The 19,731-nt window shown below is 38.9% G+C and overlaps 1 protein-coding gene across 2 annotated transcripts; it reads left to right on the top strand.

Moving 5' to 3' along the window:
* The first annotated feature begins 1,293 nt into the window (after positions 1–1,293).
* On the top strand, positions 1,294–18,773 carry tmem87b (transmembrane protein 87B). Of its 2 annotated transcripts, none has more exons than XM_057848200.1 (19): positions 1,294–1,484; positions 4,165–4,225; positions 4,302–4,393; positions 4,467–4,601; positions 4,693–4,746; positions 6,276–6,441; positions 6,733–6,794; positions 7,967–8,150; positions 8,234–8,333; positions 8,416–8,509; positions 9,841–9,917; positions 12,052–12,155; positions 12,230–12,288; positions 12,374–12,477; positions 12,543–12,616; positions 12,706–12,773; positions 15,706–15,758; positions 15,860–15,890; positions 17,446–18,773. In XM_057848200.1, exons 1-19 carry the CDS (start codon positions 1,350–1,352, stop codon positions 17,485–17,487), a joined length of 1,695 nt encoding a protein of 564 aa, XP_057704183.1. In that variant the 5' UTR covers positions 1,294–1,349; the 3' UTR covers positions 17,488–18,773. The 2 variants fall into 2 exon arrangements, with proteins under 2 accessions (XP_057704183.1, XP_057704182.1); XM_057848199.1 differs by having other exon boundaries at positions 12,703–12,773.
* Positions 18,774–19,731: the final 958 nt, after the last annotated feature.

Below are 19,731 nucleotides of genomic sequence, written 5' to 3'. Positions count from 1 at the left end.
AATTTGGGGAGTCGATACCTTGTGCAAAACTGCTCCAAAAAGTCTCTTGCACCCATATTCCAAACCCAACAGGAAATCGGGTATTTTGGATCGAATGTGAAATTTTTATCAATTAACAGGGTGCACATTTGAGACCTTGTCACAGAGGGAATCAGTTGGATCATCTTCAAAATTGGTTAGACAATTCAGGAGACATATGAAATCTAAACCTTTCAAAATGGTGCGTTTTCATTCATGGGTCTGACCTGGGCGTGGTGCCAAAGTCGGCCATTTTTTCGGCAAAATGACAAATTCAGTAAAGGACTAATAGCTCCTTGAAACAACGTTCAATCTTTTTCATATCTGGCATGTATATGCGGCATCCCACCCTTAACACGAGTGCATTGAAATATTACTCATTAGGCCTAGCGCCCCCTAGTGGGAACAGGAAATGCCTTTTTTACGAAACAGGCTCCTCCTCCAAGGGAAAAAAATCTATTCACCTCAAACCTGCATCAGGGGAGCCTTAAGACATGTGTTCAGGTGCCTGATGAAAAATACTGAGGTTTGGTTGAAGCAGAAGGGTCCAACAGGAGAAGTAAAAATGACTGAAGCCATTTCGTCTCACCACAAGTTTTGAACAGTCATAACTTCTACAACATATCTGCGCCAAACATATCGTGCTTGTTGAGTCATAGTCTGAAGGGTCCTGTAGGGGTCATTTGCATCAACCCTACAGCGCCAACTAGTGGCAATAGAAAGTCACTCATTTCTTGAAATATATGTCCAGTTCTTTTCAGGTTGGTCATTGTAGTTTCAAGACCTTTTAAAATTCTTATTTTACGGCCCATGTCCACATGTCTCTGTCTGTTGCTGTGATGACCCTTTATTCGCTCCTTTTTTGTAGTCCTCTGTCCAATAGGGGTTTTTATCTCTTAGGTGTGTGAATGTAAAGAGGCAACTTTCGCGCATGTTAGGTTCTAATGAGATGATTAGAGAGGACGATCTGCCACCACCCTGACCTGCACACAGTCCGAGTTGCATGACGTCCGAGTTGCGCTAGATTGCGAGGGCCCGTTCAGTCCTGCTTGCAGGCCTAGTTCTACTTGAATTTCAAGCATACTGACTTGATTCTGATAAGTGTGCAAACTCGGGCAACTACAATTTTTTATTGAGTCTTATTTTCCATCTCGAAAAGAATAATTTTTTCCATTCATTTTGGTATCGGGTTTTGGTTTATTTTGGTCCCATTTTATCACTCAAACTTGCCATTTTTATGAGTGATGTCACAAAATCTCACGGGCTCCAGTTGTTTCGTGGGGTGCGTTCAAGACGACTCGTGAAGCCAAGTGTTCACGCCGTTTGACATAATGGCAGCTGCTACGTGGAGCTGTTTGAGCAAGAATTTTTATACGTTGACACTTCTTTATATTCTCTTACACGTTACTTTTGAAACGGCCGCTGCTGCCCCAGAGACGGGTTTATGGAAAATTACCGCTTCACCTGTAAGTAAAGAATCAAGTTATACTGACAGGCTAACTATGTTAGCCGTGTGATGCTAGCCTCCTGTCATCTAAGAACCGTGTACGACATTCAACCTTCCCTAACTATTTATTGACACAGGTCATAAAATAATCTAAACCTTATTATGTATGTCGTTGGAAATTTAACTATTGCGTTAGAGAAGTGATTTTTTTCCCGGCATCTGGCTAGCTATTTTACTCCAAATTTGTTTGGCACTGTATCACTGCATTTCGCCTTATTGTTTTCATTTTCTCTCAACCCGTAGAAGAAATGCTTGCATGTGTTTTTTCATTTCATTTTACGTTAAGAGCTTGCTTGGAAATTTTCTCGCCTTAAAAATACTAAGCTTTTCTTTCTAAAGCTAGTTAAGACACGTCATTTACAAAAAAACAAAAACAAAAACACTACATAATCAATATTTAATTAATTCCCTGCTAATGACAGCAGTAGACGTCCACTCTATTTGAACTGTGGGGTTCAGTGCCATTGACAGCGAACAGACGTCCAATGAGCAATCATTTGCTGCCAGCTTCTTCGAGTCAAAATGGATCAGAGGTCTACAGCCGTCAATGACAGCCAATGAGTTAAAATGCAGAGATATTTCATGAGACATTTGGATTTTTTGCATCCATTTCTGAACTTCATTTGTTGTTATGTTCATCTATTATCTTTTATGTTTTTATATGCATATGTTTATTTTTAATAAGGAGCTGGAGGAATTTGACAAAAATAGTTTCCTAAGGAGGACTTGCTAGGACTTTTAGTCTCTGTTGCAACCTGCAAATGACACAATAATCAGCTCAATGACCTTTTCTCTCAGAGCAAAACCTGTTTCAACCCTGTAATGTCGAGGTATTGTTGGGTGTCATCTTGGTGTTGTCAAAATGTGAGCAACGTGAGGAAGAGTACTTTTTAAATACCAATTGTTATAGAAGCAGGAAACCTATTCATTGGTTAAGCCGGCTATTGCTCATCTCAACTTGAATTACTGTGCTCTTTTACAGTGGTATGAAAAAGTATCTGAACCTTTTGGAATATCTCACATTTCTGCATGAAATCACCATCAGATGTGATCTGATCTTTGTCAAAATCACACAGATGAAAAATCAGTGTCTGCTTTAACTAAACCTAGAATTGTTTAGGTGGTTTTTCATATTTTAATGAGGATAGTATGCAAACAATGAAAGAAGGCAAAAAAATAAGTAAGTGAACCATCACATTTAATATTTTGTGCCCCCGCCCCCCCCCCACCCCTTTGGCAGCAATAACTTCAGCCAGATGCTTCCTGTAGCTGCAGATCAGTCGGACACATCGATCGGGACTAATCTTGGCCCATTCTTCTCTACAAAACTGCTGTAGTTCAGTCGGATTCCTGGAATGTCTGGCATGAATCGCTGTCTTTAGGTCATGCCACAGCATCCCAATGGGGTTCAAGTCTGGACTTTGACTTGGCCACTCTTCTGAAACCATTCTGAAGTTGATTTACTTCAGTACTTTGGATTATTGTCTTGTTGCAGCATCCATCCTCTTTTTAACTTCAACTGTCTGACAAATGGCCTCAGGTTTTCAAGCAAAACATCCTGATAAATTTTTGAATTCATTCTTCCATTAATGATTTCAAGTTGTCCAGGCCCTGAGGCAGCAAAACAGCCCCAAATAATGATGTTCCCTCCACCATGCTTCACGGTGGGGATGAGTTGTTGATGTTGGTTAGCTGTTCCATTCTTACTCCACACATGATGTTGTGTGTTACTCCCAAACAATTCAACTTTGGTTTCATGAATCCACAAAATATTTTACCAAAACTTCTGTGGAGTGTGCAAGTGCCTTTTTCTGAACAAACGTGCAACAATGTTTTTCTAGACAGTAGTGGTTTCCTCAGTGGAGTCCTCCCATGAACAGCATTCTTGGCCATAGTTTTACATATAGTTGACGTGTGCACAGAGATATTGGACTGTGCCAGTGATTTCTGCAAGTCTTTAGCAGACACTGTAAGGTTCTTTCTTACCTCTCTGAGTATTCTGCGCTGAACTCTTGGCATCATCTTTGGTAGGCGGCCACTCCTTGGTAGAGAAGCAACTATGTTCAACTCTCTCCATTTGTAGACAACTTCTCTGACTGTCGATTGATGAACATCCAGACTTTTAGAGATGGTTTTGTATCCTCTCCCAGCTTTATACAAATCAGCAATCCTTTATTGCAGGTCTTCAGACAGCTCTTTTGACCGAGACATGAGGCACATCAAACAATGCTTCTCATCAAGACAATTCTTACCAGGTGTGTGTTTTATAGTGGGCAGTGTAGCTTTAAAGTTAAACCACTCACCAGTGATTGGACACACACCTGACTTAAGTTTTTTGGTAAAAATTGGTTTCAATTGCTCTTTAAGTCTCCTTAGGCAGAGGGTTCACTTACTTATTTTTTTACCCCTTCTGTCATTATTTGCATGCTATCCTCATTAAAATATGAAAGCCTATAAATATTTGGGTGGTTTTAGTTAAAGCCGAAACTGTTTTTACATCTGTGAGATTTTGAAAAAGGTCAGATAACATTTGATGGTGATTTTATGCAGAAATGTGGGAAATTCCAAAAGGTTAGGCTACTTTTTTAATACCACTGTAACACGGGTGTATTACATAAAAACCAATTATTCTTTAACAGACTTCAAGACCGCTTTTGTTAAGAAAATCCATGTTCAAAGACACTAACATTGAATTGAAAGGTAGGACATAAACAAAATCTCAGTATGGTGATTTTGCAACGCACATTTTATTTACCCTCATTTGTTTATCTTTCAGTTTTGTCATTTGACTGTCCTGATGAGGTAAAATTCACCATTCGCTGGTATTTGAAATACTACCCGTGCCACAATGAATTCAGCAATATTGATGTAAGTATAAATGTGTGTAAATTCTAATTGTATATCCTTTTTACAACAAGAAAATTGTTCTTGTTTTCTGAAGGAAATGTATGAAAAAACACCACTGAGTCATGGGAACAGCCTTGATCCAAAACCTCTTGTAAAAGGAGAGTACATCGAACACATGCACAAGCCTATAATGTGTAACAGTGAATTGCGCTCCTTTCCTATGTTTAAAGTAGGTTTTTGTTGAGTCAGCCTACTCATCCTCATTTCAGTTAAGTCACATAATAATTGTGTTATGATCTCACCTCCTCCACTTCCTGCAGAAAGCCAAGGCACAGCCTCGACCTGTCGAACCACCTGTTGAGGGAAAAGCCACGGTCAGTAAAACAGTGTTCAGTACAGTGGCCAAATGTAATCTTAGGAGCCAAGTGTCACTGCCATCTTTGTTCAGAGTTTGTTTCGATCAACAAGGCAAAACACAGATTATCCTGCGTGTGGCAGTAAAAACGTCTTTGCTTGACACTGTCATGTAGGACTGAACCAGTCAAGTTTGTAACAATCCATATTTAATCATATTGTGTGCAAGTAAGGATACAATACATAGAACAATAATTTTAATCACTTTTTTGAAAATCCATTTGATGCAGGAAGAGCAGCATTAATATTTAACGTACTTTATAATATGCCTGAACGATATTGGAAAAAGCTGTCATTGCGATTTTTCGATACATTGTGATATTATACTGCAATATTAAAATTACAAGAATTTTCACCAGATAACTTGAATTGCTCTGTTTGGGATAGAGATTGTGATATACAGTATATTGCCAAGGCTCTACACCTACTTTTTGCATTGGCTGGACTGGTGCGCCTAACTTTTCTTAATGTGCACCAGCACAAAACGTAGGCGCACCCACATTTTTCGATGCATCACCTTTAATGCCTTACTTTTTAACCACATTCATACAATTCATTCATCTTCTGAACCGCTTATCCTCACGAGGCTCGGGGGCATGCTGGAACCTATCACAGCTTACTCCAGGCAGAAGACAGGGTACACCCTGAGCTGGTTGCCAGCCAGTCGCAGGGCACATATTGACACACAACCATTCACACACACTCACACCTTCAGACAATTTGGAGTGTTCAATCAGCATACCAATCTCATTATTTTGGGATGTTGCAGGAACTCTGAGAAACTTTGTAATGTGAATTATCTTCAAACAAGAATAACATTGAAAACTGCATGTCTTTATTAAATGCTTCATTGAGTGAGTCCACTCAAATTTACTCACTTTGACGCTCACGCTGCCAAGAACAGCCTCTCACTTACACAATGAATGAGCACACTTCAGACTGGGCTGCAAGTTTAACGATGAATAACACATTTGTGCCTTTGATCGTAGAGCTGGCAATCTTCTCTGTCCAGATTAAAGCTACAAACTTACCAATCATTGTTAACTTTAAGTACCAAGCGCCAGCTGCATCAGTGACCAAGAAAAAAAGTTTGGTCGCACTGCTTATCAGGAGGGAGGTTGAGAGGCTGTGGCGCTGTATGAGCATAAAGCAGAAAAACAAGTTTCATGTTAAAAAAACTAAAATATCGCACGTTCTTGAGATGCGAGTACTGCACAGCTGCACAACGCAATGACGATGTTGAAACTATCATTCAGGCCTACTCTAGAAACAACATTCTATCATTGTCTCTCCAGAAGAGAAGGATTCACAGATTGCCATGCTTTGTGCTAAAATGGGAACAGGGGCACTTCAGGGGCCATTCAAATTAGGGGTTAGAGGTGGTGCCAGGGCCTCTGTGGCCCCACCCCTAAACCGCCACTGGGTCTGTATGTTTTTGATAGCAGTTTCATCCTCTTATTATACATGTGTTATTTGTGCAACCTTACAGGATAAAAATGAAAAATGGATTTCTGAAGAATACAGTAGTGATGGAGTGAAAAACAACAGTACAACCGTCCAAGACAATGTTATCGCCTCCACGTGGAAGGATGGGCCTTATTTACTCGTGGTGAAGGTTGTGCCCAGTAAGCAAGATGTTGACTGGAATTTAACAAGTGAGGATTTTTTTTTTTTTTTTTACCATATCTTGTAACATTTATCAACAACAATCCAAATATTTTTTAAGCTAATTTAGTGGCTGTAACGTTGCCATCGATGCTACTGCCTGTATTAATAGGGTTTTTTGTGGTGTTTTACATGGTGGATGAAAATGAAAACAAACTATAGTACTTTGAAAATATTCAGTGAATTTAAGTATCACGAGTTTATTTGAAAATATTACATCTCAATCACGTTTAGCAAATAATTTTTTTAATAAACTGTAAATGCATTTTTTCTCTTTACAGTGAATGTGGTGATGAAAGGCAGGCATGGCTACATTTCCATCACAGAATACCCTCTCATGATTGTGAGTAGACACCATTTGAAATTATGTTCACTTTGTTGCATGTTTAAAACATGTTCTGCTAGTGCTGGGCCGTAGCGTAGCAATACTGAACCTCTGGGTGGCTCACGATACGATACGATTTGCGATACAAGGCTCACGATCACGATGATCTCACATTATGGCGATACCGCAGTTATCGATATATGGGTCAGGAAATTTTTCTACAATTTACACTATATTGTTTTTTGGTCACATCCTGTTGATTTTGGGGCATTTACGGATCACTTTCTGTTTGTTCCTGATTTACTGAACAGGAAGTGACCTGGGAATGTCCCCAAATCAACCGGAAGTTACCTGTAGATGCTCTCAAATGAACGTGAACTGACCTATAAATACCCCCAAAACCGGGAAGACTGGCTGTGAATGCTCTGTTTCAGTGCCTTTGGCAGCGCTAGACATCCAATCCATCTTAGACCCTTCCCAGTCAAAATGGATTAGATGTCTAGCACCGTCAAGGGCTGCAATTAACTAACACAGACACGAATAAAAGATTTTGTTTCCTTTTTTTTCCATACAGTGAAACCTTTTTAACACGATATATTGATTTTTGGCAGGAACTTATAGATATCCTTTTGGGATCCAAAGTATCTCGATACATCACCGTTTTGATACTGTATATTGCCACACTTCTACTGTACATATTTTAAAAGCAATAGTAAATGATGTATCATCATAAATTCCTTCCATTGTCACTATATGGTCAATTTGAATAACATAAAAAGGCACTACACAGCTCAATAGTGCTACTACTTCTGAAATCTCTGATGCGTGTTCTTCACGCGGAATCGCTACTAGATGTACCTAACCCAGCAAATTGGGGATGATAAATCACTACTCAACAAAAAACATGTGGTACATAAATAAAACGGGTAAGTCATTGGCTTCCATTGATGATAATTGACATTCAGTCCAAGTCGTTGGCTTCCATTGATGATAATTGACATTCAGTCCATTTGAACTGGTAGGAGTGGGAGTTTTTCATCAAATTATTAAAAATATACTAAATCATCGCATATACTTTCATATTCATGATATAAAATGGCCCATACTGTGATCCAATATTTATTTGGTCCAGCTCTATGTTCTGTGGTTTGCCAATGTGGTACACAACAAACACTACAATGTGTCTACAGTTCTACATGGTCATGTGCGTGGTGTACATCCTCTTTGCCCTGTTTTGGTTCATCTGGGCCTCCTGCTACTGGAAAGATCTACTGAGGATCCAGTTTTGGATCGCAGGTGTCATATTCCTGGGAATGGTGGAGAAGGCAGTCTTCTGCGCTGAATACGAAAACACCAACTCTGTTGGCTCTGCTTGTGAGTGTGCACTGATATTTGGCATTAAAAGGAGCCATATTCCCACCGTGATTACTAATTGCTTTGCTGTTCGGGTTGTTCAGCCCAAGGCCTGCTGATTTTTGCCGAGCTGATTTCGGCCCTCAAGAGAACTATAGCCCGATTGCTCGTCATCATCGTCAGCCTCGGCTACGGAATTGTTAAGTACGTCAACAACATACTGCGACTAATTTCGAATGATCAAGTGTTGATTTATTATAACTACTATGAGCCTCTGTCTTCATAGGCCTCGATTGGGGACCGTAATGCACCGCGTGGTTGGTCTGGGATTTCTGTACTTTGTCTTTGCTGCTACTGAAGGCATACTGAGGATAACCGGGGTGAGACTTTGCCACGTCAAATAAAGGAAGGTTTTTCTTTTAAAAGAAGGTTTTTCTTTTATTTGATACTAGGGATGTCCCGATCGCATATTTTTGCACCCGAGTCTGTCTCTCAGTCACCTGATTTTTAGAGTCTGCTGTCACCGAGTCCCGATCCGATAACGGGAAAATTTTTTTTTTTTTTTTTTGGTTTGTTTTTATTTGTTTGATTGCTTAAACATAAGTTACAAACATGTTACAGTACTGTACTTTTTACTGTTCTTCCTCTTCCGCTTCTCCAGGAGTGTTTAACGTATATATTTTTGTATCTTTTGGCAATGCCATTGTATTTCTGGATTATTTTGTTACTCTTTAGCCTTTAAAAAGTAAAAAAAAAATTATTAAAATAATGTAAGCCTGAATGATAATGGAAAAAATTACCATCGCGATATATATTGCCAAGGCTCCACACTTACTTTTTGTATTGGTTGCACTGGTGCGCCTAGCTTTTTTCTTAATGTGCACCAGCACAAAATGTAGGTGCACTGACATTTTTCATTGCATCACTTTTAACACTATACTTTTTATCACTCTTCATAACATTCATATCCAGTAATTGATATGAGTGAGTCCACTCAAATTCACTCACGCTTTGAATCTCACGCTGCTGACAACAGCCTCCAGACAATGACCATTGACTAAATGATGATTGACGCATTTGTGCCTTTGATCGTAGAGCTACAGAGCTTTAACCTGCCAGATCAAAGCTACAAACATTTCAATCATCGGTAACTTTAACTAGCAAACTCCAACTGCTGACCAAGAAAAGCAGCAGGAGGGAGAGTTTGAGGCTCTACGAGCATGAAGCAGAAAAACATATTTTGTAAATTAAAAACCTGATCCTTCTCACCCGATACGAATCCTCTGAAAAATGGCGCTATCGGCAGATTTCCGATCACATGTTCGGCTCGGGACATCCGTATTTAACACGAGACAAAAATCACCTTAGGCTATGGCAAGTGTTCTGTTTTGCAGTGCAATGGCCTACTGGCCATCCATGGTCAGTGTTGAAATAAGTATGTGTGTGTTTTTTTTTTTTTTTTTCTGCTGTACTTAAGAGTCGAGACAATGGCCCAGCTCTCATTACGGCGATTGTTCTGGCTGTGTTAGACTCGATCATCATCTGGTTCATATCCTTTCATTGTCTTAGTCTCATAAGTCAACTCATCTCTGTTAATCTATGGTTCCTTTGGCCCAATTAGTTGGGTTGCATATTTCCCGTTTGTCAACATTCTTTTTGCTTCAACTCGTCGTGGTCATGTGTGATTGTCCCGTTCTGTCCTTCTTTCCAGGCCAAAGACTCTGACTTGGCCCTGCTGGCCAACATTCCCCTGGCTCTGCTTGACTCCTCTCTATGTTGGTGGATATTCTTCCATGCACATATATATACCTTTCCTTCTGTGGCTCGCCTTTGTTCGGAGGACTTCAACCTGGCGTAGCGCTCTCTTGAATTCTAATCAATCACATTTTTCTGCCTTGACGCTACTATTGACATCTTTTAGTCTGAACTGATTTGCATGCATTCCTCTCCAGCCTTTAAAGTGCTTCTACAGGGTATCCGCGGGGTCTTAAAAAGTAAAAAAAAGAAAAAATGTCTTTAATCATTTGAATTTAAGGCCTTAAAATGTTTAAAATTCTCCTAAAATCTCATAAAAGGTCCTAAATAACATTTTGAAAGGTCTTAAATTTTTTAAAGCTTGGAACATTGGGTATCAAGGCATTGGAATCCCATTGCAAATCTGGAAAAACACAGGGCGGTCATTAAATGCCAGCAACAAACACCATTTGTGGTTCACATGTTGGTTTACAAAAGAGACGGGCGGCCGTGGCGCAGTTGGTAGCTAGAGTTGTCCTTGGACCGAAGGGTCAGTGGTTCGATTCCCGGCTACGACTGCCCACTGTCGAAGTGCCCTTGGGCAAGGCACCGAACCCTGATTTGCCTCCAATGGGTTGACAGCGCCTTGCATGGCAGCAGCCCCATTGGTGTGTGTGCATGAATGGGTAAATGTGTGCTAATGTAAAGCGCTTTGGGCATGGTAACCATCCAGATAAATGCGCTATATAAGTACAGTCCACAGAAAGTTCAAGTGTTTTTGGTTCGGTTAGGTTAAGTGATAAGTGTGAAAGAGCTGGGAGTAAATTCATATGCATTGCACATAATTTCAGGCCTTCAAATCTTGTTTGTCTTTTGGCGGTATCAATGTGAAATGGGTCTTAAAATATATTCATTATGGTCTTAAAAAAAGGTCTTAAATTTGGCTTGTAGAACCCTGCAGAGACCCTGCCCTACATGGCGCTTTACTCACTGACCACATTAGGCACAGCAGTATTAAATGCTCAAGTATTAGAACTGTGTCAAGACTCAAAACTACTCATGCTTAATTTCAATCGACACGGTGTTTATCACTGGTTGTAGAAATGCACTCCATTATGGCAAGGACAAAGATGGAAAAACTGCAATAATGCACTTACAGGGGCACTGGAAGTCACTCACAGCAAGGGGTGCTGTGGATCTTTTTTAGTTTTTCCCATCCAAAAACAGCCGTTTCCGTCCAAATTTGTCATGCTTGTACATTTTCTCCATACAATGCATGCACAATGACAGTACACGCGCATAGGTGGATAGTTCACGTACGACTACCAGGCTACTAAAAAGACAGCTTTCTATTTTACTTACTGTGTGTGTTGGAGTTTTTGTAATGGAAATAAAAGTGCCCGTGCATTATAATGCAAATCCCTGCAGCTAGACTGCGCAGTGACACACAAACACATTTGAAAACTAAGAGATCCAATAAGCCTCGGTTTAACACCCTTTTTCACAACACTAAAATAAATTGCACAGGAATGACCAATAGCCCTCTGCACGGCGGAAGCCCAACACAAACAAGAAATAATAATATGGCTACAAAGCATGTCTGACCTGTTTGAAGACGCCAAAGATTGATTTCCTTTCTGGACACCACGGTCTAAATCTGCAGCTAACTTTTCCCAACTGGGCACTATTATAAAACTATCATCATAATCATTGTCATTTTTTACCTCAAATTGAATTTTAGAAAAATTCACTGTTTTTGTATGGGGAAAAAAATGGTTTTCGCGGCATGGTAACGCCTCCACTGTCAACAGTTCTTCCCAATAGCGCCTTATTCAACGTGACCCTTGTAGCAAGCAAGGTGTCAGGTGGTGACCATGTTATTAACAAACAAAAATATTTTCAAAAAATATACTGTATTTCATCCCCAAAGTTAATTACGCAAATCTTTCAATGTTTTATTTAGTTATTTTGAACCAAATCTTTTTTCTCGCCAACACCAGGGGGTGCTGCTGCACCCCACTTCCGCGTCACTGTGCACTTGTACCATAAAATACCTTCTCAAGAGTCATACAACAATTTAGTGATATTCTTTTAATCGAGGATGAAAATAACATGAAAAGTAACACCAGATTATTCCAAGAGGATTCCAATCGAGTTGTGCATTTGCCTTGACTGCCTGTTACATATTTGTCAGCCTGGCTCAAACCATCAAGACTTTGAAGCTGAGAAAAAATCCAGTCAAGTTGTCCCTCTACAGACACTTCACGAACACACTCATATTTGCAGTTTTTGGTGAGTCAAATACACAACACTTGTCATCAAATGTGTTACAGCTACTTAATTGTCATTTATGATTTGTTTGCCAGCTTCCATCATTTTCATGGGTTGGACAACAAAGAAATTCCGTCTAGTAGATTGCCAGTCAGTGAGTATGCTTTAAATTTTTGCATTAGCAGTGTTTAATATCTTGACTAAAAGATAGCAACAAACGGGATCTTATTTGTGCGCAGGATTGGATCGAACTGTGGGTGGAAGATGCTTTCTGGAGGTTTTTGTTCTCCCTCATTCTACTTGTCATAATGTTTCTATGGAGACCATCTGCAAACAATCAAAGGCAAGTTTTTATACAGCACCACTTTATGCTGTATCCCCTTTTAATCCCAATGTTAATTCCAACAGGTACGCTTTTACACCACTCATCGACGACTCTGATGACGAGGAAATCGAGGAATTTATGGCCTCTGCGAACATTGGTGCGATAACATACGAACACTGAGCTTGGATTAATCACGTTATGCACAATTTTTTATCCTTTGTTAACATCTTGTTTCTCCCGCAGCAGACGGTATTAAACTGAGAGTCACAAAAAATGAAACTAACGGTGCCGTGAAATCTCCGGAAACAAATTTGGTCAGTATTCCCACGTGAAATTGATTAACTGTGACAAATGGTTTTCAGTAGAAAAGAGGGCAGCATGAAAGCCGTCCTTATGTGATCTAAGACTGCGAGTAGGTGTTTGTCTAACACATGCCCTACGATAAAACAGTACGACCTTGACTTTAGTGATGATAAGCGGTATATTAGCAATAGGGATGTCCCGATCACATATTTTTGCACCCGAGTCGGAGTCCGAGTCACTTAATTTTTAGAATCGGCCGATAAGGAGTCCTGATCTGATACCGGAAAGTATTGCAAAAAAAAAAAAAAAAAAAAAAAAAAAAAAAAAACGAATTTCTATCCTTTTCACCACGCAAAATTCACACAATTGCAAAATGCTGTTGCTCCATCTCCTCGTTGGATGGTAAAATATTTCCACACAGCAGACATTGTCACTTTAACAGCTACCCATTAAGTTCCCACGTTAGCATCCAGAACGTCCTCCTATTGGGGCTGTTTACAGCAGTGGTCCCCAACCCGGTCCTCAAAGGCCTGCTGTGGGTGCAGGATTTCATTCCAACCAGACAAATGACAACACCTTTTCACCAATCTGGTGTTTTACAAGTGCAATCAGTTGATTGCAGTCAGGTGCTACTTGTTTTAGCAGAAACCTCATTGGTTGAACTATCTTTGCTGGATCGGCAGGAACAAAAACCACAACCCACAGCAGGACTTTGAGGACCAGGTTGGAGACCACTGGTTTTCAGTACTTTCTCTTCTGATTTTCCCGTGAGTGTTGTGGAGTACAAAACGTACAGTGTCCCCTCGCTATAATCGCGCTTCAAACTTTGCGCCCTCAGTCAATTGAGGATTTGTTTTTTTCAATTAAAAAAAATTTAAAATGTTAAGATATATGCATGTATACAGTGATCCCTCGCTACTTCGCGCTTCACACTTCGTGCACTCAGTCCAACGCAGATTTTTAATTTTTTTTTTAAATTGAAAAATAAATTTAAAAAATACAATGAGCTGTCCCTAGTCGATTGCGTAGTCTCCCTCTCCCTTCTTCCCTCCCTCCCTGCTCTTTGTTGGTCAGGTAGTGCATTGGAGTTGCCTATTAAAGTTAACAATGATTGACATATGTTTGGGTTTGATCTTGCCAGAGACGTGAACTTCAAAGCACTGCAAGCCTCAATCATCGTTTAACTAGTTAAACAACTAATGTGGCAACTCATTGTGTGTAAGTGAGCAGCTTTACTTTCCGTTTTTTCACGCGATAGCGTTAACCCATTAACCGTGAAAAATGAGGGCTCTCATTTGTATCATAATTACATTTGCAGGGCTTAAACATCATTTATCAAAATATACATATTCTGTACGTTTTTTTTAATTTGGGGGAAAAAAGGGAAAAAATCATGTCTTAGATGTATCTCTTTCCAATGCTGTTTAATTTGAATGAATATATTGAACACACCAAAAAATATATATATATTATATATATATTTTTTTTTAATGTAAATAAGCTCCGCCTCTATTTCGCGGATTTTCTATTATCGCCTGGGGTGCGGTCCCCATTAACCTCGAAAAACGAGATATCAATGTATATATTTTTGAATCTATAGGCAATGGCATTGTATTGAATTATTTTTAGCCAATAAAAAATATCTTTTTTTTTTTTTTTTTTTTTTAAATCCGGAGTTAGCTGGGATAGGCTCCAGTGCCCCCGCGACCCTCGTGAGGAAAAGCGGCATGGAAAATGAATGAATCAAAAATCCGATCCTTTTCACTCGATTCCGGTCAGCCCGATTTCCTATCACATGAATGGATCAGGGACATCCCTAATTAGCAAGGTCAATATTCCTAGCCGGTACCGAATATTGGAAACATTGGGCAAAAAAACGAAAGGCTAGAATGTTCATTTTTTAACTTCATTTAAAAACATATGTATACCTTTTTTAATGATCAGGCGGATTAAAATGGCCCCTTCTGATGTACACAAACATCCTCCAAAATGTTCTACGACACTTGAGGCTCGAGAAATTTTGTTTGAAAGGTGTAGATTCTGATACCCCTCATTCCCGGTGCCAGTGAGAATTTTGTTCGGTGGACGTCACGGCCGATGAAACTTTGATTAAATGTGCTTTCTTGGAAGTTTGGGACACTCGAAAAAAGGGTCTCACGCCTCCAGTTGTTAAGCTAAATGAGATCTACCTGAGATGTACCTTTGTGCGGAACTGTAGGTCACGACAAGAACAAAAAGCTATTCCGTTCTCGCCAAAATTATTACAATCTCTCGTACTCCTTAAACTAAGATTAGCTGTTTTCTTGTGCAACAAGTGGAATCGATTGAGAGTGGAAAAACTGTAAAGAAAAGAGGAAGTGGTCATTCCATGAAAATATTGTACTAAACCACAGTAAATACACATATCTGCATTGAAATACTACTTTATTTGTATACTGCTTGCTGGATTAATCTCCAAACTAACTACTCACACACGGGCTCTAATGCACTGTACTGAATGTGACGTGAGACGTCAATGGACTGCTATTTCAGAACGAGCGTGTAGCAGCGATGAAACAAATTTATTTTTCTTCATTTTGTAACTTTTATATGATACCTCAAAATACTTCCAAACCGCAGACATGTTGGCTGTGAGCCAATGGTGTATGTTGCTTCTCGCCCTGTTTTGATTGCGTCATCACAAGAAGACTACGGTTCTTCACACTATTCGGTGGTAAACTTTCGGCCTTTTAACCGGAAACCAAAAATGGAATTTTAGGCATTTTCGGCCGAAAGTTTTCGGTCACATATCTAATTTTTGTCATTTTGGCTACTGTGATGAAAGCAAATTTCTGAATTGAGCTAAAAAAAAGTTTGGGAAAACCTGCAATAGTGCAAAAAGTGATCTACATTCAGTGTTTTCCTACAGGCGGTAGTGTTGATTCTGTTTTTGTCTCCATCCAGGAAGAAGACTTGAAGTGGGTTGAGGAAAACATTCCGAGCTCTCTCACTGATGTGTAAATCATTTAGCATTAATATTTACATAGCTTAGTAAGGGTTTAGAATCAATGAAATTTGTTGAGTTAAGTGAGATTCAAACTGTCTTTTTGTCTTTTAGTGCCCTTCCGGTCTTGCTCGACTCTGATGAGGTATTCCTTTTTCAATCAATATACTTGCTATATTGTATGATAATGCTATAGGGCTGCAACTAATGGTAACTTTTATAATCGATTAATCGGATGATTAATTAAACGATTAATCGGACAAATGTCACCTTCACAATTTAACTTGAAGTTGTTTTAGGCATGTTGTACCGTAAGTAACAATGAAGACAAAATGGATGACAATTTCCTTCAGAAATAATATTTTATTACAGCTTCCTGACTTAACTGGAGTCTACAACTGTTTTAAGTAACACTTTATTTGACAGCGGCTTCATTTGGCCATCACTGCTCCCTTCATGGGAGACGGTCAACCTCTGCTGCAACCTACTGTCAACACTGTTGTTGTTCAACATGCCTCCTAGCATGCATTGCAGCGCTAGAGATGCAAATAACAATCAAAATTCATGTTCTGTGCTAATTATTTCTTCAGTTACTGTTCCAATTGTTTCATTAATTGCTAGTTGTGGCATTTGGTAACACTATACTTGACAGTGGCGCCACAAGACTGTCATTAGACAATTATAATTATGATATGACACTGTCCTGAACATTAATGAATGCTTATAACATGTCACTTAGTCTTATCTGGCAAATTATCTCACTTTTGAATGAATGTAAAAGATTCAAGCTGGACATAAATGTAGTTTATGGAGTGACATAATTTGCTGTATGACACTTAATGACAAGCATTCAGTAATGCCATGATTGTGTCATGTCATGATTATGACAGTCTGTTATGGTTATGATAGTCATATGACGCTAAGGTCAAAGTGTTACCTAATAACCCAAATAAACAAACAAATAAGCCACACTGGACTTTGAGCCACAGGATTCAAACTGAAGGAAAAAAGTAGCGGCTCATAGTCCGAAAATTACTGTAAACAAAAATCGAATAAGGACGAGGCCGCCTTTAATGAATTAGTTTTCTTTATCTAATAGTTGTTCATGAATAAAATCCAATTTCCAAGCACAATCTTGGATGACATTTTATAGTTTGTGTTGAAAGAAGACTCTAAGCTGTTATATGAATGGGTGTGTGTGGTTTGTTTATGAAAATAAAAATTACATAAACATAAAAGGAGACAACTTTAGTATCTAACAATAACTCAAGTGCTAATATGCTTCTCCAGAACACAATACAAACATGCTGATTAGCATAATCGCTAACTAGCTTAGCGCTCCATGCTCAGTAGTAACGTCTCATAAACAAAGAATACAAACAATACAATTGGTTTCATAGACTCACCTCTGAAGGAGGCAGACTGGATCTAACAACACAAAAGACAATCCAACTCTTGACACTTAATAAGGATCCAGCAACCCAACAGCTGCAGTTGCAGCAGTGAACTCTCTCTCTCTTGCTCTAAGTATGCCTCACATTACACACAAACAAGGACCCAAACGATTAAAATCGATTATCAAATTAGTTGGCAACTAATTCATTAATCGATTAGTTGTTGCAGCTTTAGTATGCTAGGAATTAATTCCAGATTCAAAACAAAATAATATTAACTACTACATATCTGTTCTTGCTGTGTAGGAGATCATGACGACCAAGTACGAGATGTCCAAGCTGGAGTGATGGGGAACCTTCAAAGGTCTCAGCAAGGGCGATAACAAGTGGCTACTCACGACTCGTAACAACTGGTTCATCTTTTCCTCTTGCAGAATCAGTTTGAGCCTTTCTTTCCAAAGAGATGAATCTATTTTATATTAAGTGCTGTATTTATTTGCATTAAGCGGGTTTTTACAAGTTAAAATGGCCTCATGCATGTATACATTCATAGAGAGACACTGTGTTCGTGGGGATTCAAATGAGTCTTATTTATAATAATGTGCAGATCAATGAGTAGCCAAAAGGAATCAATTAAATTATTATTTCTTTGATTTAATGTGAGATTTTTGGAAGCATGCATGTGTTCGGGAGACACAATGTTTAGATGACATTGGAAGAGAACATTCTGCTTCTATGCACTCTTCACCATCAACACTGTGCCTACATGTCATTCTTGTATGAGGCTTGATGTGAAATTCCAATTGTCACAGTGCTGATGTGTCATCTCGTGTATGAGTGGGTGAAGACAACGTCATTTGTACAAATAAACCTCGGGCATGTATGGTAGTTAAGTACTTGGGAGTTTTTCTGTGTGTGAGTGTGTGTCTTTGAAGCATTATATTGTATGTCAGTAAGCAGTCGTGTCGTGTCCTTATTTATTTGCGATGAAAGTGTACTTAAGTCATTTGTTAGCTATGTTTACGCTTATTGTGTTTACACTGTCTTCTTCAGAGCTGGACCAATCTCCTAATGTAACGAACAAACTTTTTTTTTTCTTCTTAACTGCATTTGTTTGGATTCTGTGCTCATTTTCACAAATACCTTAATCAATGTTCTTGTTTTTTTCCCCTGTTCATGTCTCAAAATGTCAGACGGATGGTGTTGTCGCTGTAGTTTGAAGTAAGAGAACTATTGTCATGCTTTCAGTGGTTAGCAAAAGCACAAGCTGATCACCAAGAGAGTTATAATACTGTTATGTCAATGTTGACGACCGTTTCCATTTTAGGGCTTGTCGGAAACACGGAATATATGTGTTGATGATGGCATGCAGTCTTTGGTTTATGTGAATTACAGACACCTGCACCTTGAATATTTATACAGATGCCTGTTTGTTTAAGGCCATAATTCTGAGTTATGAGGGTTACACATGAGGGGTTCCCCCCCTTTTTATTAAGATTATTTTTCATGTATTTCTAAACTTTTCCATGTCGGGAAGTGTTCTAAATTAGATTATATTACAAAAGTATGTTGGATTTCCTGGACTATAATTTGCAATGTGATTACTTCAATAAAAGGAGTTATTTTACAATCATCTTGAAGGTGCGTCATCCCATAGTGTTTCTTTTAAAGTGGCTTCAAAAAGAAATCGGATATAAGCGCCGCAATATTTGACAAATGCTAATAAAGCGGAGAAGAGTTTGAAAGATCACTCGGTGAATATTAAGAAACGACTGCCAGTTCAGTGTACTTTATTTGGCGTATCACTACAAATTCTGACACATTAAAAAAACTTTTATTTTATCTGGAATGGGATCATTTGTTACTCCCAGTCATAATGAATTGGACGTCTAGCGCCATCAATGGCTCTGAAACATGAACATTTACAGCGAGTCTTTCTGGTTTAAATGAAGATGTCTAGCACCATCAATGACATGTATTAAATTAAGATAATCTAATCAGTTAGTAATGGGCTCGTAACCAGTGTGTATTCATTTTTATCTATTTTAATTCAATTTAGTTTTTATTAACATGTTAAATAATACATTTATTCTTATTATTTATTAATATATATAATAGTAAATACAGAGATCCCTCGTTTTTCATGGTTAATGGGAACCAAAAAACCGCCACGATAAGTGAAAAACTGCAAAGTAGCGCACCCTCCCACAAAAAAAAAAACTATATATTTTAATAAATTGTTTTTAAGCACTTCAAATGTAATAATTATAAGTTTTAAATATGTTACTGTCCCACTGAATTATTTTTTAAACAAGAATAAAGTAGTAGAAAAATGCTCAGTCCACTCAAATCTGCACAAGCTGCTCACACACAATGAGTTGCCACAGCAACTGTTTAACCAGTTAAACGATGATTGACGCATGCGGCGCTTTGAAGTTCGTGTCTCTGGCAAGACAAACCAAATATCTGTCAATCATTGTTGACTTTAATAAGCAACTCCAGTGCGCTGCCTGACGAACAAAGAGCAGGGAGAGGAAAGGAGGGAGGTAGAGTGACCCCGGTAATACTAGTGCACCAGGCACGTCTACGGCG

This window comes from Corythoichthys intestinalis, chromosome 10, assembly GCF_030265065.1.
Source record: "Corythoichthys intestinalis isolate RoL2023-P3 chromosome 10, ASM3026506v1, whole genome shotgun sequence".
NCBI lineage: Eukaryota > Metazoa > Chordata > Actinopteri > Syngnathiformes > Syngnathidae > Corythoichthys > Corythoichthys intestinalis.
This window is presented reverse-complemented; position numbering and strand designations above follow the sequence as displayed.

Excerpts from the sequence above, each read along its gene's own strand:
- tmem87b (XM_057848199.1), top strand. The coding sequence starts at position 1,350 with ATGGCAGCTGCTACGTGGAGCTGTTTGAGCAAGAATTTTTATACGTTG. Across the intron at positions 4,226-4,301 it reads CACTAACATTGAATTGAAAG|TTTTGTCATTTGACTGTCCT; the intron begins GTAGGACATAAA and ends TTTATCTTTCAG. Across the intron at positions 12,156-12,229 it reads ACTCATATTTGCAGTTTTTG|CTTCCATCATTTTCATGGGT; the intron begins GTGAGTCAAATA and ends TTTGTTTGCCAG.